General features: G+C 33.4%; 1 protein-coding gene across 1 annotated transcript in view; it reads left to right on the forward strand.

The window, feature by feature from the left end:
* MMUT (methylmalonyl-CoA mutase) overlaps positions 1 to 24,295 on the forward strand; it is a 41,131-nt gene that overhangs the window by 6,162 nt on the left and 10,674 nt on the right. The window contains exons 4-11 of the mRNA XM_012441603.2: positions 780 to 937; positions 3,326 to 3,497; positions 5,032 to 5,280; positions 7,509 to 7,620; positions 8,631 to 8,746; positions 11,693 to 11,808; positions 14,239 to 14,370; positions 16,331 to 16,478. Of these exons, the coding sequence (XP_012297026.2) occupies positions 780 to 937; positions 3,326 to 3,497; positions 5,032 to 5,280; positions 7,509 to 7,620; positions 8,631 to 8,746; positions 11,693 to 11,808; positions 14,239 to 14,370; positions 16,331 to 16,478 (1,203 nt within the window). The remainder of the gene's footprint in view (positions 1 to 779; positions 938 to 3,325; positions 3,498 to 5,031; positions 5,281 to 7,508; positions 7,621 to 8,630; positions 8,747 to 11,692; positions 11,809 to 14,238; positions 14,371 to 16,330; positions 16,479 to 24,295) is intronic.

The raw sequence follows: 24,295 nt of genomic DNA on the forward strand, positions 1-24,295 counted from the left end.
CCAAACTCTAGCAAACATTGCCTAGCAAGCATTTTATGTTTGGTTAACTCTTGGTAAGGATAGTTTTTCTTGGCTCTGCAGGATATGCTTGATGTATTCTTCCTAACATGAAATTTTAGGGGAATAGTGGAAATACAGTTTTTGTAGTGATTGTGGTGGAAAGAGTCTGTGTGGGATATACTTAGTATTAAATGTTACAGTAAATCAGACTGAAATCTTTGATTTTTAAAGCCATGTATTATATCCCATTTTGTTTCAACATATAGTACTAAAAATCAAATCATTTTCTTTTTTTTCCTACTGAGTACTTACTCATATTTAATGCCTTCATTCAAAGTAGAAAATAAATAACTAGTAAATATTAAATTTATACATCTTCAGCAGATTAACCCAAAGTTTGGGTCTACAACCTCTTAAGAGGTCAAAGTCCTTGGTTTGGAATTAAAAATGCCTCGTTTAGTTCTCAGGCCAAAGGTTACATTCCTAATGTCAGCTAGATAATTCCACAATTTAAACTTTTAGAAGAATGGTTAGTACAAATTCTTGTCTACCAGAAAAATAAAGTAGGTACAGTCCTGATGATGTTTTATGGACCAACCATTTAAATTGGAAAGCAAATTAAATGTAATAAGTAAGCATTAAATATTTTGTTAACATTATAAACTACCAAGTATATTTGAGTTGAACATCATTTAAAAATAGTATTTGCATTTAGAAAGTGGATTTAATAGAACCTTTTAATATTTTTACTTATTCACTGTAATAATTTTTTTTTATAGCACATGCCAAAATTTAATTCAATTTCAATTAGTGGATACCATATGCAGGAAGCAGGGGCTGATGCCATTCTGGAACTGGCCTATACTTTAGCAGATGGATTGGAGTACTCTAGAACTGGACTCCAAGCTGGCCTGACAATTGATGAATTTGCACCAAGGTGAGTAAATTAAAGCTAGATATTGTTCCAACATTAAGAAATTCATAGAACCATTTTATATATTGATAACAGGAATTTGTAAATATAAATGTCAGGCTAGATTTAGATTTTCTTACATTTTTTCTGCGTGATAATGACAGAAAAAGCCAATACTATTTTTAATACAAAATCAGAATTAAATTTGGCCATACTTCTTTGTAAATTCAAGGAATATGTTGTCTCCAGCTATTTGGAGAACACAATTAAGTTGCACATTTTAACAAATTATATTAAAATGCAAACATAATGTTGAGACAATTTTACTTTGATTTTTCTAACTTTTTCATTTTAGAAAGTGGAATTCATCTATTATGTTTTTTTTTTCTGTTGCACTATTTAATGTAATGTTTTGAGATCCACCGTTCTGTTGAAAACATTTTGTTCCACAACCGTTTCTTAATAATGTTATATGAAAAATATGGAAAAACTTAAATGAAGTTTATGAAATATTTAAATTTGGAAGTCAAAAGTCATTCAGTGGTTCAGTCAGTATAGCATTCACTAGCTAAGCTTTGCTGTGCCAAACACTAGCCAATATGCTGACAATACAACATGTAGAAAACATAGCTTCTGCCTTCAGAAGCTATGTTTCATTGCCTACTGAAATATATTTCATTCTGAAATGCTCCTTTATACCAGGGATTTGTTTACTTATTGTGACAGCAGTTCTCAAAGTATGATCTAAGAACACTTGGGCATTGCTAAGACTCTTTCTGGGGTATTTGAGATCAAAACTATTTTTATGCTTATATTAGAGCTTTATTTACCTTTTTCACTTTCATTTTCTCAAGAATTTGTAGTGGTGTTTTTCAGAAGCTACATGGTATGTGATATTGTAACAGATTGCAGAAACAGTTATAGGACTCCAACTGTCTTCTCTTAAGCCACACATTAAAGAGATTTTCAAAAATGTAAAAGAATGATGCTTTTATTATATATATTTTTAAGAGGCATACTTATTTTTCATAAGAAATGTTACTAATGTTAATATGTTGTGGGTTTATTTTGATTTGATTTGATGATTATTGAGATAGGATATTGCTCTGTTATTCAGGCTGGAGTGCGATGGCATGATTACTGCTCATTGCAGCCTTCGCCTGCCAGGCTCAAGCCTTCCTCCCACCTCAGGCTCCCAAGTAGCTGTGACTACAGGTGTGTGCCACCATATCTGGCTAATTTTAAAATTTTATTGTAGAGCTGGGGTTTCCCTGTGTTGCTTAGCTGGTCTCAAACTCCTGGGCTCAAGCTATGCTATCCTCCTGCCTTGGCCTCCTAAAGTACTGGGATTCTAGGCAGTAGCCACTGTGCCCTTCCTTATTGCTCCTTTTAAATGAACTAGTAAATAAAATATTGATAGATACTATACAAATAAAGAAATAAATTTTTGGAAATCTTCAAGAAGTTTTAAGAGTGAAAATGGAAACTGACATCAAAATATTTGAGAACTGCTGTGTTAAGAACTTTTTCCAAGGCACAGGCATGGTGGTTCATCCCTGTAATCCTGGTGCTTCGTGTGACCAAGGCAGGCAGATCACATGAGGCCAGGAATTCAAGACCAGCCTGGCAAACATGGCAAAAACCTGGTCTCTACTAAAAATACAAAAATTAGCTGGGCATGGTGCTGCTTGTCTGTAATCCCAGCTACTTGGCAGGCCGAGGCACAAGAATTGCTTGAACCTGGGAGGCAGAGGTTGCAGTGACCAGACATTGCCTCATTGCACTCTGGCCTGGGCAACAGAGCAAGACTGTGTCTCAAACAAAACAAAACAACAAAACAAAACAAAACAAAACCTTCCAAATATGTATCAGGAATGGATTTGCAAGCCTTGTGCCTTTACAGAGAGACTAGTAACCTAAATGTTTAAATCAGTACAGAATATAAGATAAAGGGAGTGGTGGAAGGCACAAATTGGAGAAATATATGCCTAGACTAAATGCACAATCATTCTTTTACAGAACACTTTCTTGCTATTTAAATCGAGCAAATTTATTTTTTTATTTCATTTATAGGTGACTGCTTTCTTTCATATTGAGTATTCCTAAAATATTTTTTAAAGAAATTGAATCTTTCTTTAATAAAGGACACAAGAAGAGATTCTTTCTTAAAGAAAACCAATTGCAAAGTGAATAATTCTTACCTGAAACAAAATTTCTTCCACATGCATAAAACTGTAATTTTATGTTAGGTTTAAAGTTACGTAAATATACGTGCACTGATCTTAATTCAAATTAAGTTGTTTGAATTTCAAATATAGACCTTAATTTTCTAGTGTGTGATACAATTAGTTTTATTTTCTGTTCCACATTGTTAATTTTAATTAAATTCTGGATCTAACATTACTATTTTAGGTTGTCTTTCTTCTGGGGAATTGGAATGAATTTCTATATGGAAATAGCAAAGATGAGAGCTGGTAGAAGACTTTGGGCTCACTTAATAGAGAAAATGTTTCAGCCTAAAAACTCGAAATCTCTTCTTCTAAGAACACATTGTCAGACATCCGGATGGTCACTTACTGAGCAGGTGTGTATATAATTTAAAATGTAGAATTTTTATAAAGTTATATATATATACACATACACATATATACATATATGTAAATATATACGTATTTTTCTGAGCAATGTGGCACAACCAGGAAATAGATTGAAGAAGCAATCTGTTAATATTTGAAAATCATAAATATTCTGAAGCATAATGTATACTTACATTTGTATTCATACATAGTATAAATAAATAAATAAATAAATAAATAAATAAAACTGCCTCTAGTGGTTAACAATATAAAATCACTTACATACTAGCTTCCATGTAGTGCTGAAACACTTTTGTAAAAGTAAACAAGGCTGGGTGCAGTGGCTCACGTGTGTAATCCCAGCACTTTGGGAGGCTGAGGTGGGTGGATCACCTGAGGTCAGGGGTTTGAAACCAGCCTGGTCAACATGGCAAAACCCTGTCTACTAAAAATACAAAATTAGCCAGGAGTGGTAGTGCCTGCCTGTAATCCCAGCTACTTGGAAGGCTGAGACAGGAGAATCACTTGAAACTGGTAGTGGAGATTGCAGTGAGCTGAGATCTTGCCACTGCACTCCAGCCTGGGCCACAAGAGCAAAACTCAGTCTCAAAAAAATAAAAATAAAAATAAAACAAAGTAAACAAAATTTAGTCATGAGGAAGAAGCAAAAGTCATTAATACTTTCATATAATTTTAAGAGTTATAATTCTTAACATAATACTGCCCATTTAAAAATAATTCAATATACACATACATATTTTATGTGTTACAGTTACATGTTTAAGCAACATGAAAACAAACTGTTTAAAGTGACTATTTTTACTTGGATAATTAAATTTGTTCTCTTAAAAATTGTATGGTGAAGGCCTTGTTTTTATACATGTTCTCTTTACATATTATTTTGATATATTTAAAAATAATTTATATGTGCAAAGTTATGTTGCTTTTATACATTTAAATGTTAAATAACAACTATTATACTCTATATGAAATATAACTTCAGGTTCTTATAAATGGAGAAATAGAGATTTTTTTTTTTTTTTTTAGGGTTGGAAGGAACTTTAATAATCAATTTTATTTTAACCTGCTTATTTTTTCAGCTAAGGAAACTGAAGTTCAGAGAGATCTAATGACTTGCCCAAATCCCAGTTAGGCGAACAATGAACTAGAACTCAAATTTCCGATATCTCAGTTCATTGTTCATCTGTTTCATTAATATTTATTCAGTGCCTGTTTTGTACACATCATTGTGGTAGATACTGTGAGGTAGCCAAAATAATTAGGAGAGAGTGAATTATAATTTCAGAGGATTGTAAGAGATAATGTTTTAGTGTTTAAGAGAAGATTAGGCACTAAACACTGACTAACTCTTCTAATCCTGGCTTTTAAACTAATTTGTCTAAATTTTTTTGCTATTTTGAAGCTTAATATGGAAATTGACATAGCAAGTATGCAGCAGTTGCTGTTTAATCATGTTGCCGTTTATAGTTGCAGTATCTATCACCTGTTTGTTTGACTTTTTGTTTTTATCAAATATTTTAGGATCCTTACAATAATATTGTCCGTACTGCAATAGAAGCAATGGCAGCCGTGTTTGGAGGGACTCAGTCTTTGCACACAAATTCTTTTGATGAAGCTTTGGGTTTGCCAACTGTGAAAAGTGCTCGAATTGCCAGGAACACACAAATCATCATTCAGGAAGAATCTGGGATTCCCAAAGTGGCTGATCCTTGGGGAGGTTCTTATATGATGGAATCTCTCACAAATGATGTTTACGATGCTGCCTTAAAGGTAACTTTTTCCACTTTGCAACTTTGTTTTCAAGATTTACAGATTTATAAAGATTTATAGATTTTAAAACTTATAAGTTGAGATTTATAGATTTTAAATTTATAAATCATATCCTTACAGATTTATATCACAGTTTACACAATGTTAGCCAAAAAAGGGAAATTCAGATTTGATTTTATAGTTTTCAAAACTGAATCCATTTAAAAATACATCTGTATTTTTATTAAAGTATTTTATTCAAAGAATTAAAAAGACAGCTCATACAAAAAACAAAAAAGCTTACAAAAAAAAGCAGTTTTTGATCTTCCACTTTTTTTCTCCTGCTTCCTGGGGTAAGATATATACTTTGCTTATTTTTATCTGCATAGTTTGAAATCACATGTATACCGTTTCTTCTAATTGTGTCAACTGTAGACATTATTCATGAGACCTTAGACACTATCTATTGCTTTCCTAGTAGTATAGTTTAGATTTTGGCTGATTCATACCCCTTCTTTCTTTCCTCCCTTACTGCCAATAGAATTATATCTCAGTGTAATCTTTTCTGAAATCTTCCAATGTTCTCATTTGATTTAAATTGTTTTTTTCTCTAGTTCTGCTCACTATTGCTGTTCTTTCATTCTTTTTTGCCATTATACTAGGAAAATATTTTCATTTCTCCTATGTTGAATTCTGAATCCTGAATCCCATGTCTATCTCTTTGTTATTTGGAAGTACATCTCACAGAAACCTGCTAAAAATGGTGCATGCGAGATAAATTATTTGAAACTTTGCCTGTTTGAGAATGTCTTTGTTCTATTTTTATACTTGATTGGTAGTCTAAGTTTGACATTGTTTCCATTCAGGAAATTCATAAGCAAGTTTATAAACATTGATCTGTTTTTCATTCTAGATTTTTATTCTGGCTTTCAATATTTTTGATCAAAAATTTGATGCCATTCTCATTCAGGATCTTTCTTTTTGAAGCATTGGAACCTCTTCTTTATTTTTTGTGTTGATGTATAACTTGGTGTATTTTTTCCTACATGGTACTGAACCTTGGATCTTTTTCATCTCACCTTTTTTTTTTAATATATTTTTATAGCGCTAGGAAATTTTCTTGTATTATTTCTTTGTTAATTTTTTCTTGCCATTTTTCTGGGGTTTCTCTTTCTAGAACTCCTAGTCATAAGCTATGGACCTCCTTCAATAATATGCGATGTACTTATGTTTTCTATAGTACGTCTGTTTGCCTTTTTATTCAGTGTTCTTAAAGATTTGTCAACTTTCTATGTCTCTTAAGTATTTTTACATTCATTTATTATACTTTAAATTCATAGAGCTCATTTTTGTTTTCTAACTTCCCCCTTATAATTAATGTCATATTAATTTGTTTCATTAGTGTAGAATCCCTTTTTATTCTGAATTCATAGTATTTTCTGAAGTTTTCTTCTGCATCCTGTGTTGTTTCTGTTTCCTCTCTGTGCTTTTTGTTTTTAGTCTTTAGTCAGAGTATAGGCTTTTATTTCAGTAAGACATTTTACCCTTACTTCTCTCTGTGATTTGGTGTTTGATAGTTCATTGCATATTGAATTCATTTTCCATAGACAGTAGTAAATTTTGGTTCTCCTGACAGAGTGAGAGAGGGGTGGTTGCAAACTCCCAAACTGTCTTCCTCTTTTTAACTTCTCATTTTACACTTCTGTAAAATCCAATACAGATTCTTCTTTCTTGAATTCATCAGGGAAAAGCAAGTTCACCTTGATCCTTTCTGCTAAGTCACATATCATTCTGCTGTTTTCTGCCTTCATATATGAAGCTATGATTGAAGGTTTAAATGTTTCCTTATTTCATTAAAGATGAGGTTACATTGTTTCTCTGCAGCTCAAATCAAAAGTAATTGCATTTTAAAAAATATTTTTCTTAGAGACTATGTAATTATGAAAACTTTATGTAACTAAAAATAAAGATTAGAGAATTGATGTTATCTTTAATTTTTTCTTAAGACTTAAGAGGTTTTGTGTTTTTCAGAATGTAGTTGTTAATTTTTCTGTTGTCTTTTCAAGTAACTATAAACACACAAATTCTAATTAATGCCTTTGATGTTTATTTAATTCTGTTCTTATGAAACATTAACAGATAGTTTATAATTTTATTAATATTAGTAATTATATAACGGTCATAACTTTATATAGTTTATACACATTTTTAATATTCTCTTTTAGTTTTGTTAATGTTTTTCTTTTTAGCTCATTAATGAAATTGAAGAAATGGGTGGAATGGCCAAAGCTGTAGCTGAGGGAATACCTAAACTTCGAATTGAAGAATGTGCTGCCCGAAGACAAGCCAGAATTGATTCTGGTAAGATAGTGAGAAAGTTCATATGTGAAATCCAGCATTTAAAAAGAAATTTATTTCTGTTTGAAGATAATATGTATAATTAATAAAACAAAAATAAAAAATGGAACTTGGGTAAACTTTTTCTCATATACTTATATCTAAATATATCTGTGTTTGTATTTTTGCATACATGGATGCACACAAGCAAGCATAGGTACAAAGTGTGTGGATGTCTACCCATTGTATATATGTACATGTTTGTGGGTAGATGTTATTAACATTTTGAAGATGATACTGTTGAAGATCACAGTGCTCTCTGCATTGGAGTATTCATTCAGTGAATACTTTTTTAGTTTACTTTATATGAGACACTTTCTATGTCTGGGCATTCAACTGTGAACAGGACAGACATGACCTCTTTGCACACAGATCTTACATTCTAGTAAAAGAGAGGAAAATGAACAAGTAAATAAAGAATTATAGATCATAATAAATGCTATGAAGGAAATATGAAGGAGTATAACCAGGGGAAAGGGGTGTGGAATGTTTTATCTAAGAGTAATAATCTGGTAGTTTGAAGTAAAATATATTCTTTATCATGTAAGGAAGTATCTTTGTAATTTTGATTTACTACTTACAGATTGTAGAAGGGTTATTTATTTTGTTTAAAAGTGATTGGCTGAATTCAAGAAAATATTAGAAAAGCTACTGGATATTAATTCTCTACCTTATGGCAACTTCTCTTATTGTTATTTTGAAGTGTTAAAAGATTTATTAGAAATTATGGGAAAGTGTATGTTAATAGTTTGGTAAAATAATGAAAGTCTTTCTTACAGAGACTCTAACATATACCCCTTCTTTCCTCTCACACTCCCTTCCCATGTTGGGATTTGCTGATCTATATTGAAATTTCATTAAAAATTAAGAATACTACTTAAAGATATTAAATTTATAAGGAAAATACATCATAACCAGAGCATTACAATTAGGTAATTATTTGTGAATAAATTTTTTCTTTGGGAAATTACCAGGCTCTGAAGTAATCGTTGGAGTAAATAAGTACCAGTTGGAAAAAGAAGACGCTGTAGAAGTTCTGGCAATTGATAATACTTCAGTGCGAAACAGGCAGATTGAAAAACTTAAGAAGGTATTAATAGCTTTTTTTGTTTGTTTCTTTAGTATTTTCTGTGTTCTGGGCACCACTAAGCTCTTAAGTTGTCCTGCTTAATTTAATCCTTAAAACAGCATGAGGTGGGTATTATTTTCCATCATTTCAAATATAAGGGAACTAAAGATATGGCATTGAGAAACTTGCTCAGGATAAATAATTAGACAATCAGGACTCAGTCTTAGTCTGTTGACACCAAAACCTTGTTTTAAACCATGATATCTACCTCTGTGAAACTTATACGTTGTTATTAAAAACCACACTACAATAATAATACCTTCCATAATTCGTAGATTAGAACCAAGGCTTAGATGATTATGTAACTTATTCAAAGTTAAACATAGAATAAAGTTTAGAGTTAGTATTTGAACCCAGGGCTTCTTATTGTAATTTCTTTCATTAGAATGATGGCATCTGATACTACTATGAAATAATTACTTACTTTCTGATTTTTAAAATTCAACTATATTTGGCAGTGCTTTAATTTATAATAAACCTTATTTATTTTGATTGACACTAGAGTACTGTATTTTCTTCTTATTTTTAGTTTGTCACTGAGTTGATACAAAGTATATGAAATACTAAATAAATAAATCAAATTAATTGTCACTGTTGTAACCGATATATTTTTGTTGTATTAAGCTACTTTGGCCTCTTAATCTTTGACATTTGTAATTACTCCTATTTCCAAGGTAGAAAACTTAAAAATTTAATGGTTTTTCTTTGTTCACTTTTTCTGAGATTGTTTACTATATGACTTTTTTTTAGTTCAATCTATAAAAATCAAATAGATATTTGGAAAACCCTTCTCCTCTCTTACACTTTAAGTTCTTATTAACTCTATATCTTCATAGCCTGAGGGATTTCATTTATCATACATGATGTAAACTTTATTTTGGGCAACAGAGAGAAATTCAATAATGACAATATAGGAATAATAGTTAACATTTATTGAGCACTTATTATGTACCAGATACTGTACTAAATGCTTTTCTTGAATTATTATTGTTTTGTATATTATTTTATTTAACAGGTAGTTACTATTTTTATTTCCATTTACAGATGAGGGAACCAATGATTGGTTCATTTAGTTGCTTAAGGTTATGGTATAAGTGAGAAAGCTGGGATTTGAATGCAGGCTTTTTGACTCTAGAGCCAGTTTAGGGGAAATGGATATTCTCATGTAACTTTTTCCTAGTTTTGAATCTTCTTAGGACCATGACCAAATCAAAGTTCTTCTATTATAAAAATTAACTTTCATAGCGAGAATCAGATATTTTTATAGCAAAATATATTTCTGCTGCAGTGCTCTGAGCTCTTTTCAGTAATGAACTCAAGTTTATATTTTCTTATGTTTTCCTTTTAACCACAGTTTTAACAATATTTTACCTGGGGTAGTTTTTAAAAAAAAAAAAAAAACATGAACTACCTCAACAGTAAGTTTATATTAAATTATTTTTCTGTAATCCTGAACCCTAATTAATTTTAGCATGTATTTTCACTCCCTAAATTTTATAGTAATCTGTTGTTGAGATAATTGTAGCGAACTACCTAATCTAAGGATGACTAGTTTTTTGGTAAACCAGAAAAGGTATAATTCTCAGAACTTTGCTCAAATGTCACTTTATCTAAGAAGCTTACAGTGATCCAATATCTACAATAGCACCCTACTTCCCTGTGCCAAATCACTTCTTTATTTACTCTAATATTTACTTTATTTTTCTCTTGAATTGTATTTTGTTTATGTGTTTATTGTTTCTCCAATAAAAGATAAAGAAAAATGAGCATTTTTATGGGAAATTTGGAGTTGAGTTTTTTTCTTGCCCTGAATATTGTTGTACCTCCATGTTTATGGGTTCCATGTCTATGGATTTAACCAATAAGGAATTGAAAATATTTTAGAAATAAAGAATGGATGCATCGGTACTGAATATGAACAGACTTTTTCGTGTTATTATTTCCTAAACCATACAGTTTAACAACTATTTATGTAGTATTTACATTGTATTAGAAATTATAAGTAGATGATTTAAATTATACAAGAAAACGTATATAGGTTTTATGCCAATACTACATAATTTTATATAAGGGCCTTGAACATCCCTGAATTTTGATATCTGTAGATAGGGTGAGCAGTAGGTTATGAAACTCATCACCCACAGATATTGAGGGATAACTGTGTAAATTTTCGTACCATCTCTGCTTATAGATACTATATAATATTAGTGGCATCTTGAACAGTATCATATTTTAGACTCTTTTATACAGGTGTTATAATTTGTAAAAAAATGTTGATTTATGCAACTTTATTTTGACAAATTGTTGTCAGAGCAGAGTTAGGAGCTGGGGAAAAGATTTTTTTTTTTTTTTTTTTTTTTTTTTTACCATGCTTTTCACTGTATTTCTTTATGTTAGACTCTCTTTCTCTCTTGGGATTATTTTAAAATAAAAGCACAGCAATATACATACATATTATTATCAATATATTATTATTTATCTAAAGGAAACTTAAAATATAACTAAAATATTCTCAAGTTTCTATTTTTTTTTCTTGTCACTATTAATCTTTAGGGTTTCTTCAGAATACTTCGTATGAAAGACCCACTTGTTTTCAATGTCTTGGTACTTTAGAAAAGCCTAGTAGCATGTGCTACTTGGAAAGGTCAGCATTATTATTGCCTTGCATGTTTCTGATTTGTTAGGGTTATACCAAATGTAATATTATCTTAGGAAATCCTGAGTGATGAATGAATTGAATGAATGAAATTCCTAGGTTGTATATTATTCTTTTCATTTTTTTTCTCTTATATTTGGAGTTAGGATTATGGAAAAAATTGCCATATGCTATGTATCAGGGTCTAATCTCGCTATCTGTCTTATTCTCTTTTTATGTAAATTGTTCCTTTCCTTGACTTTTTCCATAAGATCAAATCCAGCAGGGATCAAGCTTTGGCTGAACGTTGTCTTGCTGCACTAACTGAATGTGCTGCTAGTGGAGATGGAAATATCCTGGCTCTTGCAGTGGATGCATCTCGTGCAAGGTAAAGATTGGAGATTTCCAAACACCAAAAGTTGACCAGTTTAGCTTTTCAGAATATACTTAAATAGAAGGTTGATCCTATAAACCATGTGAACCCTAAAGAAAATAATAACAACCATAATAAATTTAATTCTTATCATTTTAAAATCTCTGTATGTCAAACATTCATATATTTTGAGTGAAATATATTAATAATTGTATATTTTACTATGAGGAATTTTGAAACCGTTAAAATGAATCTATTTCACTGATTTGCAGGTTGAAATGTGTTGGACTCTCAAGTATATCATCAGGTTTATGCCTATTTCCTTGGTATTTTACAAGTTAAAATGGCTCTGGGATGGGCAGGGGGACGTTAATCTGAGAATTGATAGGAAAAACTTGTCATCCCATTGCTTTTGAATTGTTTTTAACCATGAAGCAACCAGAAGAGTAACCAACTTCACCACACCCCATCCCTGTCCTTCTTCCCTTGTTATTAGAGCTATGTGTTCTTTTAGAAGTAGAATACTTCTTGTTACCAGTCTTTTATCTACTGTTGACATTTTGGTCTACTGCACTTGATTTTCTACTGTAATATCATTGCTCTTACTAAGTTCACTACTGACCTCCTCTTTGTCTGATATTGTGGAAAATTTTTAGTTTATATCTCGAATTCTCTACAGTATTTAACATTACCGACCACTTTTTCCTTCTTGAAACTTTTTGCCTTTGTAACCTTTAACAAGCTCCTTTATCTCCTAACTTTTGTCATCCTGCATTTAAAAAAGGCTGAGTAAAACATGAATCTAATCTCATGTTATGTCTGTTTCTGTGTGACCATAGGCATGATATTTGGCAAAGTGAAGTTTTTTGTATTCACTATCTAACAGGATTGTTGTGAGAAGATATGAAATCATTAAAAATAGTTCCTGGAAGATAATGTGGCACTTAATGTGTTAATTGTTATTATTTTTCTATTTGTTGTCATTTAAAAATTATCTTGTTATATATATTAATAGATAAATAAATTCATTATATTATTAAGAACGAGAAGGGATCTGAAATACTACCTTTTTTGCAAGCTAATGAGTTATCCTGTATAGCGGGGTGCTGGTTGGTGATATGCAATCCCTGAGTCAGAACCTAATGCCTGTTTGTTACTGCAGTATTAATGGCCATAATATCAGCAGGTTTTGGGCTAGTTCTTCTGGTCCCCAATTGATGTGAGTGATGAGAAAGGGTTGCTGTATGATACCTCATGTGCAGTGTACTGGGTTACATTCAAGGAGAGGAACCCTGAGCTTAGAGATTCTGAATCTTTTGTAATGGGTAATCATCATGGTTCCTCTTTGTTCTAGAGGGAGGCATTATTATATTGGACAGAAAGCAAACCTACCCTTTGCTCTGGAGGTAGCCAATATCCCTGTCTTCTAAGGCAATTCACTATACAGACATCTTTGAAAAAATAGTTCAGAGTAAAGAGCCATCAATGCAGTATGTGCAGAAAAACAAGTGACCCATGGAAAAAATTTTCCCTATATATGGAAATATCATTAAATAGATTACTTTTGCTTTCACCTGGTGACTCTTGCCCATCTCTCTGACCTCATCTTATACTACTTTCCTCACTGTACTGTGTTCCTAATGCCCTTCTATTTTGAGACCACAAAACATATTTTCCTACATCTCAGAGCCTTTGCTTTTAGTACTTTCTTTTTCAAACACTCTTACTCTTTTATATTCCCTTGGGATCCCCCTTTTGATAATTTATATCTTAGTTCAAAAGTCATATCTTCACATCTTCAATAACTTTAAAATAGTTCTTCCAGACACCTCATTCCATCTTTGCCTGGTTTAGTGTTTTTATGGTACTTATTACCTTATGAAATTATCTTACTAATTTATTTGGTTGTTTATCATCTGCTTCCTCTGACTAGATATTAAGGTCTATAAGAACAAGCACTTTTTCTTTGGTAATTTATTACTGTATTGCTATAGTAGATATAGAGATATAGTAATATCTGGCACATATTAGGCACATAGCTAATGTTGGATGAGTTAGTGAACAAACAGAATATGCTAAAAGATTTACTTCTTATCAAAAAATATTTATGGGAGTATTGCTCTTTATCCATTTGTGTTGTTAAGTGGTGAATTATACAGCAACCTTCAGGTACTTGTCTTTATATATAATTTTTAAGTCATTCAGTCATTTCTTGGTTGACAAATGTTGAAAAGATAATTGGGTACGTAAAGGCATTCAGAATAAATTTTCCATAAGTATTTTCAGAAGATACACTTTCATAATACATTAAAAACATTCTAATTTACATTTTTACAGTTTATTGTTTACTTAGGTAACAGTGTCTAATTATATTGAATATTATGGTAAACAAATATCTTTATCACAAAATAATGAAGTTAATGGAACCACCATTTAATGTTTTAGATGTACAGTGGGAGAAATCACAGATGCCCTGAAAAAGGTGTTTGGTGAACATAAAGCTAATGACCGAATGGTGAGTGGAGCATATCGCCAGGAATTTGGAGAGAGTAAAGAGATAACATCTGCTATCAAGAGGTAATATGTAAGGTTTCTTAGGCCAGAATTTCATCTTTTCTGTTAACACAATCCCCTTGAATTTACTGGGAGGTTAATTTTCTTACATATAACTGAGAAAATGTTTGAATTTTAAAATAATAAATAGTAAATTAAATAATAATAATAATAATTTGTATTATATAGCCTATATAACATATTAAAGTATATAATTCATTCATTATATATAATATATAATTAGAAATATATCATACATGATATATATTATATACCTATACTATCATTATTTCAATATGTATATAATATTTAATAATTAACAAATATTAAACATTGAAACTAATAATGTTAGTTTTCATATAATTAATAATATTTTGAACTTTCACCATAGTCCCCTTCAGGAGTTTGTCATGTCAAGCAGATGTTTAACTAAAAATGATAATTGCTTCATATCCTCCAGGTATTTATATTTCAATCTGCTTACTATGGTAGAGTTTCATATTTTTTGGATTCGTTTACATTATTCATTGCTTGAATGATTCGCGGTGACTCACGCCTGTAATCCTCGCACTTTGGGAGGCTGAGGTGGGTGAATCACCTGAGGTCAGGAGTTCAAGACCAGCCTGGCCATCATGGTGAAACCCCATCTTTAAAAAAAAAAATGTAAAATAAAATAAAAATTATAAGTTTCCTAATTGAAAGTAATCATTTAGTTGGCATCTATGCATACATTAAAATCAGTGTTTATTGAACTGATAATAACTAACACTTCCACAGCATGACTTGGAAATATAGATTAATGTGATCATATTTCTCAAGAATAAAACTAGCTTTCTGGGCCGGGCGCAGTGGCTCAAGCCTATAATCCCAGCACTTTGGGAGGCCGAGGCGGGTGGATCACGAGGTCAAGAGATCAAGACCATCCTGGTCAACAAGGTGAAACCCCGTCTCTACTAAAAATACAAAAATTAGCTGGGCATGGTGGCCCGTGCCTGTAGTCCCAGCTACTCGGGAGGCTGAGGCAGGAGAATTGCTTGAACCCAGGAGGCGGTGGTTGCGGTGAGCTGAGATCGCGCCATTGCACTCCAGCCTGGGTAACAAGAGTGAAACTCCATCTCAAAAAAAAAAAAAAGAAACCTAGCTTTCTGATGATTGGTCTTCCCAACCTCTGTAACAAGCTTCCCATTAAAAACTGAATTTCAATACTTGTACACTAGATAAATATCAAAAGAGCCAAGGTGAAAGTCATCAAAATGGAACTTTTTTCTTTTAACAAAGATAAGTGCTTTTTTGCGTTGGAAGTAAATCTGTCAGTGGAGCAAGCAAGCATTTTGATTATACATCATTATAAGAAACCATATTGTTGTTAGCTTGGGAGAGTTCACACTTATGAAGGGTAGATGAGATATGAACAATTCAAAGCAGCTAGTGTGTCACATATATGTATAAATGAGTATGAAGTCACTTTTTAGTTTAAATCTTTCTGCATGTTGTACTCTGTAGACTGGCTCATGAAGGTGGAAGGTTGTCATTTATTGTCTTACTTCACTATGATGTTCTCAGGGTTATGTGCTTACAGTCTGTGCCATCTTTCAAACTTTCCTCTAAGGGGGAGATGACTTGAATGGAGCTCTCAATGTAAAATAGATATATTAATAAAATATGGGTGGGAGCAGGGAGAGCATCTGGAAGAATAGCCAATGGATGCTGGTCTTAATACCTAGGTGATGGGGTGATCTATGCAGCTGTTCACCATGGCACATGTTTAACTATGTGACAGACCTGCACATGTACCCCAGAATGTGAAATAAAAATCGGAAATCAAAAAAATAAAAAGAAAACAGCAAAAATTCCCAAAATACAAGTAAACAGATTAGGTGTTTTTAAATAAACCTGAAAGGGTTGCTGTGAATGAATTAGTTTTTATATCCTACCTTTGGAAAATTAATATCTAACTACTGATGTATTTTTAAATGTTTTTTAGGGTTCATAAATTCATGGAACGTGAAGGTCGCCGACCTCGTCTTCTTGTAGCAAAAATGGGACAAGATGGCCATGATAGAGGAGCAAAAGTTATTGCTACAGGATTTGCTGATCTTGGTTTCGATGTGGACATAGGCCCTCTTTTCCAGGTACTAAAAACTGTTGGGGGGAATTTCAAAAGTATTTACTAGTCATCTACATTTAGAAAACGTAGTAAAATGATGACACACCAAGACATTGAGCAAATTAACACATCTCCTGGTAACTGGTATGCAGCCATTGACTTGGCAAATGCCTTTTTCTCCATTCCTGCCCATAAGGCCCACCAGACGCAAATTGCCGTCAGCTGGCAAGGCCAGCAGTATATCTTTACTGTCCTACCACAGGAGTATATCAGCTCTCCAGCTTTGTGTCATTATCTTATTTAGAGAGACCTTGATTGCTTATTGCTTCTACGAGATATCACACTGGTCCATTAATTGATGACATTATGCTGATTAAATCAGTGAACAAGAAGTAGCAAACACGCTGGACTTAATGAGACATTTGTGTGCCAGATGATGGGAAATAAATCTGACTAAAATTCAGGAAACTTCTGCCTCAGTAATCTTACTAGGGGTCCAGTGGTATGGGGCCTGTTGAGATATTCCTTCTAAGGTGAGGGATAAGTTGCTGCATTTGTCCCCTAATAAAACCAAGAAAGAGGAACAATGCCTAATGAGCCTATTTGTATTTTTGGAAGCAACACATCCCTCATTTGGGTGTGTTACTCCAGCTCATTTATTGAGTAAACCAGAAGGCTGCCAGTTTTGAGTGGGATCCAGAAGAGTAGAAGGCTCTGCAACAGGTCTAGGCTGCTGTGCAAGCTGCTGTGCTCCTTGGACCATACGACCCAGCAGATCCAATGGTGCTTGAGATGTCAGTGGCAGATAGGGATGCTGTTTGGAGCCTTTGGCAGGCCCCCATAGGTGAATCAAAGCAGAGGCCTCTAGGATTTTGGAGCAAGGCCTTGCCATCTTCTACAGATAACTACTCTCCTTTTGAGACAGCTCTTGGCCTGTTACTGGGCTTTGGTGGAAACTGAACGTTTGACTTTGGGTCTTCAAGTCACCATGTGACCTGAACTGCCTATCATGAACTGGGTGCTTTCTGACCCATCTAACCATAAAGTGGGTCATGCACAGCAGCACTCCATCCTCAAATGGAAGTGGTATATATGTGATCAAGCTTGAGCAGGTTCTGAAAGCACAAGCAAGTTACATGAGGAAGTGGCTCAAATGCCCATGGTCTCCGCTCCTGCTACCCTGCCTTCTCTTTTCCAGCCTTTACACACACACACACACACACACACACACACACACATATAAAGGAGAGTTTATTAAGTGTTAACTCACATGATCACAAGGTCCCACAATAGGTCATCTGCAGGCTGAGGAGCAAGGAGAGCCAGTCCAAGTTCCAAAACTGAAGTATTTTGAGTCCGGTTTTTGAGGGCAGGGAACATCCACCATGGGAGAAAGATGTAGGCTTGAGGGGCTAGGCCAGTCTCTCTTTTCACATTTTTCTGCCTTCTTATAAATAGCCGTGCTGGCAGCCGATTTGATGGTGCCCACCCAGATGTGGCTCTGCCTTTTCCTAGCCCACTGACTCAAATGTTAATCTCCTTTGGCAATACTCTCACAGGCACATTCGGGATCAATTCTTTGTATCCTTCAATCAAGTTGACACTTAGTATTAACCATCACACATATAGTCCAGTTCATTATAACAGAAATAAAAATAAAATATAATTAATTTTTAGACCTGTCAAGTATCAGTTCAGAACTAAAACTTTGATTATGCCTCTGGAACTGTGAAGATTACTTTCAAAGATCTTATTGTACTCTTTATTGAGATTGACTAATATTTTGTGGAAAAGATAGCCCACATGGATTGGTGAAAAGTGTTTTGAAAAGGAAATCAAATATCAATATAAGCTCAATTCATAAGTAAGGTTATTTTTGTTTTTTTGTTTGTTTTTTAACTCTCTACTAATATGTTACTTAGTCACAGAATATTAGACAGGAAACTAATTTGCTGGTGATAAATTGCACTGACACTTTCCGTAGAATGATAATACAAAAAAACTTTGTTTAAAAAGTACGTTGTAATAATTTTATATGAAAAACTTTATCCACTACATATTTATTGATCATCAACCAGATGCTAGTCTCTGAGTTGAGTAGGATACAATTTTGTCCTCAAGGAGGTTACAATCTCCTAACAGAGAGATTTACTTATTTGTAATTACATCGGAGTATGAAAATTAGTATAACCAAGGTATAGACAAGGAGGACACCTCACTTGTTATAGGGAACTCATAAACTACGTTTGTTGATCCTTGAAACTTTTGTTTGTTTCAGAAGCACAGTGCCATACACTTTCTAGTAAAATCACTCTCTGAAGTGGATTGAGGAGTACTACAACTAGATGCAAGGAGGCATTGAAGAAAAGAGAAACAATGAAGACCTTAACTAAGGCAATGTCAGAATATCAAGAGAAACCAAATCTCAGCTAGGAAAATTTAATGGAGGGACTACTTACAGATTTGTAGGCAGGATTGATAGAACCAGTAGGGAATAGTGAGGCCTCCAGGAATTAAATTTTTAAGAATTTCAAAAGCCAGTTGTTTTTCATGGCGTAAAATGATATCTCATTTGTTTAAGTTTCTTATAGATTCTGGATATTAGACCTTTTAATATTGCTTAAAACCAAAGATAGTAAGTACTAAAAGCTCATCACTCCCTATACCTAATATATTTTATTGTTGTCTGTGCTCTTTAGGTTATTTCCGTGTATTGTATCTATGTGGTAGAGATACTTTATAACTGTTTGGCTATTGTGAATCATTTTTCCGCTTAGCATTTAGTAATGTCGTGTTAAAAGGTTGAAAGTTGGCTATGGTTGGAATATTCACAACATAAAAATCAGCAAACACGAAAAATTAGGGATTGAGTTGTTTTCAGAAAATTTGATGAAAAATATAAATAATCAGAACAAAGTTCTCTGAGAAAAAAATGTAACAATGCATATTAAATATAAAATTTTCTGATATATGTAGATATTACATTGGGAAAAGCCCCAAAATTTGAGGAAACATTCTTCTAGTATTCAAAAAGATATTAGGTTTTTTTTTTTAAGTTCAGGGGTACATGTGTAGGTTCATTATATAGGTAAATTTGTGTCATTAAGCCTAATACCAATTAGTTATTTTTCCTGATCTTCTCCCTCCTCCTGCTCCTCTACCCACTGATAAGCCTCAGTGTGTATTGTTTCCCTCTTTGTGTCTACGTGTTCTCATCATTTAGCTCCCACTTATAAGTAAGAACATGTAGTATTTGGTTTTCTATTCCTGTGTTAGTTTGCTAAGGATAATGGCTTCCAGCTTCACACATGTTCCTGTAAAGGACATGATCTCATTCTTTTTCTCTGACTGCATAATATTCCTTGGTTTGTATGTATCACATTTTCTTTATCTAGTCTATCGCTGATGGGCATTTAGGTTGATTCCATGTCTTTGCTGTGGTGAATAGTGCTACAGTGAACATACACGTGCATGTGTATTTTTTCATTGTTTTGAGATGGAGTCTTGCTCATTCATCCATGCTGTAGTGCAAGGTTTTCTCCACAACCTTCGTAGCATCTGTTATTTTTTTGACTTTTTAATATTAGCCATTTCTGACCGGTGTGAAATGGTTTCTCACTGGGGTTTTTATTTGCATTTCTCTAACAATCAGTGATTTTGAGCTTTTTTTTTGATATGATTGTTGGCTGCATGTAGTTCTTTTTTGAAAACTGTCCATGTCTTTGCCCACTTAAAAAAAATTTGTTTTTGTAAATTTGTTTAAGTTCCTTATAGTTGCTGGATATTAGACCTTTGTCAGATGTACTGTTTACAAAAAATTTTCTCCCATTCTGTTTACTCTGTTGATAGTATCCTTTTCAGCGCAGATGCTTTTTAGTTTAATTGTATCTCATTTGCCAATTTTTGCTTTTGTTGTAATAGCTTTTGGCATCTTCATCATGAAGTCTTTGCCCATTCCTATGTTCTGAATGGTATTGTCTAGATTATCTTCCAGGGTTTTTATAGTTTTGTGTTTTACATTTAAGCTTTTAATCCATCTTCAGTTAATTTTTGTATATGGTATAAGGAAGGGGTTCGGTTTCAATCTTCTGCATATGGTTAGCCAGTTATCCCAGCACCATTTACTGAATAGGGAATCCTTTCCCCATTGCTTGTTTTTGTCAGATTTGTCAAAGATCAGACAGTTGTAGAAGTGCAGCCTTTTTTCTGGGTTCTTTATTTGGTTTCATTGGTCTATGTGTCTTTTTTTGTGCCAGTATCATGTTGTTTTGGTTACTGTGTCCCTGTAGTATAGTTTGAAGTCAGATAGTGATGACTCCTGCTTTGTTCTTTTTGCTTAGGATTGCCTTAGCTATTTCGGCTCTTTTTTGGTTCCATATGAGTTTAAAATAGCTTTCTCCAGTTCTATGGAGAGTCTCAGTGGTAGCTTAATTGGAATAGCATTGAATCTGTAAACTGCTTTGGGCAGTATGGCCATTTTTATGATATTGATTCTTTCTGTTCGTGAATGTGGAATTTTATTTTTATGTGTTGTATCATCTTTAATTTCTTTGAGCAGTGTTTTGTAAGATCTCCTTGAAAGGAGATCTTTCACCTCCCTGTTTAGCTGTATTCCTAGGTATTTTATTCTTTTTGTGTCAGTTATGAGTAGGATTGCATTCCTGATTTGGCTCTCAGCTTGACTGTTGGTGTATAGGAATGCTAGTGATTTTTGTACATTCATTTTGTATCCTGAGACTTTGCTCAAGTTATCAGCTTAAGAACCTTTTTGGGCTGAGATTGTTGAGTTTTCTAGATACAGAATTATTTCATCTGCAAAAAAGAAAAGAAAAAAAAGCTCAGCTTTCTCAATTTCTATTGAATACGCTTTATTTTTCTTGCCTGATTGTCCTGGCCAGAACTTCCAATACTATGTTGAATAGCAGTGGTGAGAGAGATCATCCTTGTCTTATACCAGTTTTCAAGGGGAATACTTCCAACTTTTCCTCATTTTGTAGGATATTGGTTTTGGGTTTGTCATTGATGGCTCTCATTCTTTTGAGGAATAGTTCTTCAGTACCTAGTTTATTGAGAATTTTTAACATGAAGTCTTGTTGAATTTTATCAAAAGCCTTTTCTGCATTTATTGAGATAATCATGTGGTTTTTGTCTTTAGTTTTGTTTATGTGATAAAGCACATGCGTTGATTTGCATATGTTGAACCAACATTGGATCCTAGGCATAAAGCCTTGTTGATAGTGGTGGATAAGCTCTTTGATGCTTCTGGATTCAATTTGCAAGTATTTTGTTGAGGATTTTTGCCTTGATGTTCATCAAGGATATTGGCCTGAAGTTTTATTTTTATTGTTGTATATTTACCAGGTTTTCTTATTAGAATGATGTTGGCCTCATAGAATAAATTAGGGAAGAGTCCCTCTTTCAAGTTTTTGGAAGTTTCAGCAGGAATGGTACCAGCTCTTCTTTGTACAACTGGTAGAATTAAGCTGTGAATTGTCTGGTCCTGGACTTTTCTTGGTTGATAGGCTATTTATTATTGACTTAATTTCAGAGGTAGTTATTGGTATGTTCAATGATTTGATTTCTTCCTGGTACAGGCTTGGGAGGGTGTATATGTCCAGGAATTTATCCATTTCTTCTAGATTTTCCAGTTTATGTGCATAGAGGTGTTCATAATATTCTCTGATGACTGTGTATATTTCTGTGGGGCCAGTAATAATTTCCCCCTTGTCATTTCTGATTGTTTATTTGAATCATCTATCTTTCTTCTTTCTTAGTCTAGCTAGCAGTCTGTCTATTTTATTATTACCAGCTCTGTATTTGTTGATCTTTTGAATGTGTGTGTGTGTGTGTGTGTGTGTGTGTGTGTGTTAGTATCTTTCAGTTCAACTTTGATTTTGATTATTTCTTGTCTTCTGCTAGCTTTGGGATTTGTTTGCTCTTGGTTCTCTACTTCTTTTAGTTGTGATGTTGAGTTAACTTGAGATGTTTCTAAGATGTGAACATTTAGTGCTATGAATTTTCTTTTTAACAGTGCTTTGGCTGTGTCCCAGAGATTCCGGTGTGTTGTATCTTTGTTCTCGTTAGTTTTGGAGAACGTCTTGATTTCTGCCTTAATTTCAATATTTATTCCAAAGGCATTTAGGAGCAAATTATTCAATTTTCATGTAATTGTATGGTTATGAGTGTATTTCTTAGTCCTGATTTCTACTTTGATTGTGCTGTGGTCAAAGAGATTGTTTTCTATGATTTCAGTTTTTTTTTGCATTTGCTGAGGAATATTTAACTTCCAAGTATATGATCATTTTTAGAGTATAGGCCTTGTGTCAATGAGAAGAGTGTATATTCTATTTTTGGGGGGTGGAAAGTCCTGTAGATATCTATCAGGTCCATTTGATCCAGTGCTGACTTCAGGTCCTGAATATCTTTATTAATGATTTATCTTGATGATCTGTCTGATACTGTCAGTGGGGTGATCTCCCACTATTATTGCATAGAAATCTAAGTCCCCTTGAAGGCCTCTAAGAATTTGCTTTATGAATCTGGGTACTCCTGTGTTCGGTGCATGTATATTTATTATAGTTAGATCTTCTTGTTTTGTCAGAAGCTAGGATTACAACCCATGCTTTTTGTTTTGTTTTGTTTTCCATTTGCTTGGTAGGGTTTTGTCCATCCCTTTATTTTGAGCCTATGGGTGTCATTACATGTGAGATAGGTCTCGTGAAGACAGCATACCAATGGGTATCTTTCTCTCAATGGATTCTTTATCCAGCTTGCCACTCTATGTCTTTTATTTGGGGCATTTAGCCCATTTATACTTAAGGTTAGTATTGTCATTTGTGGATTTGATTCTGCCATCATGACGTTAGATGGTTATTTTGTAGACTTATGTGGTTACTTTATAGTAGCACTGGTCTGTGTACCTCAGTGTGTTTTTGTCATGGTTGGTAGTGGTCCTTCCTTTCCATATTTAGTGCTTCTTTCAGGAGGTCTCGTAAGGCAGGTCTGGTGGTAATGAATTCCCTAAGCATTTTCTTGTCTGAAAAGGGTCTTATTTTTCCTTCACTGATGAAACTTAGTTTGGCCAGAAATTCTGGGTTGGAATTGGTTTTCTTTGAGAATGGTGAATGTTGCCCCTCAATCTTTTTTGGCTTGTAGGTTTTCCACTGAGAGGTCTCTAGTTAGTCTGATAGGCTTCCCTTTGTAGGTGACCTGACCTTTCTAGGTAATTTTAACATTTGTTGTTTCATTTCAACCTTGGAGAACCTGATGATTATGTATCTTGGGGATGATTTTCTTATGAAGTATCTTACTGGGGCTATCTGCATTTCCTGAATTTGAATGTTGGTCTCTCTAGGTAGGTTGGGGAAGTTGTCATAGATGATATTCTGAAATATGTTTGCTAAGTTGGTTCAATTCTCCCCGTCTCTTTCAAGGACACAAATGAGTCATAGATTCAGTTTCTTTACTTAATCCCATATTTTCAGAGGTTTTATTCATTCCTTTTTATTATTTTCTCTATTTTTGTCAGCCTGTCTTATTTCAGAAAGCCAGTCTTCAAGCTCTTGAGGTTTTTTCCTCTACCTGGTCTACTCTGCTATTAATATTTGTGATTGCATTATGAAATTCTTGTAGTGTGTTTTTCAATAATATCAGGTCAGTTACTATACTGACTGTTTTGTCATTCAGCTCCTGCATTGTTTTATCATGATTTTTAGCTTTCTTGGATTGGGTTTCAGCATACTCCTGTAGCTCAATGATCTTTGTTCCTATCTGTATTCTGAATTGTATTTCTGTCATTTCAGCCATCTTAGCCTGGTTCAGAACTCTTGCTAGAAAGGTGAT

The sequence above is a fragment of the Aotus nancymaae genome, unplaced genomic scaffold (genome assembly GCF_030222135.1).
Source record: "Aotus nancymaae isolate 86718 unplaced genomic scaffold, 86718_ANA_hifiasm-v0.15.2.pri h1tg000040l, whole genome shotgun sequence".
NCBI classification, from domain to species: Eukaryota; Metazoa; Chordata; class Mammalia; order Primates; family Aotidae; genus Aotus; species Aotus nancymaae.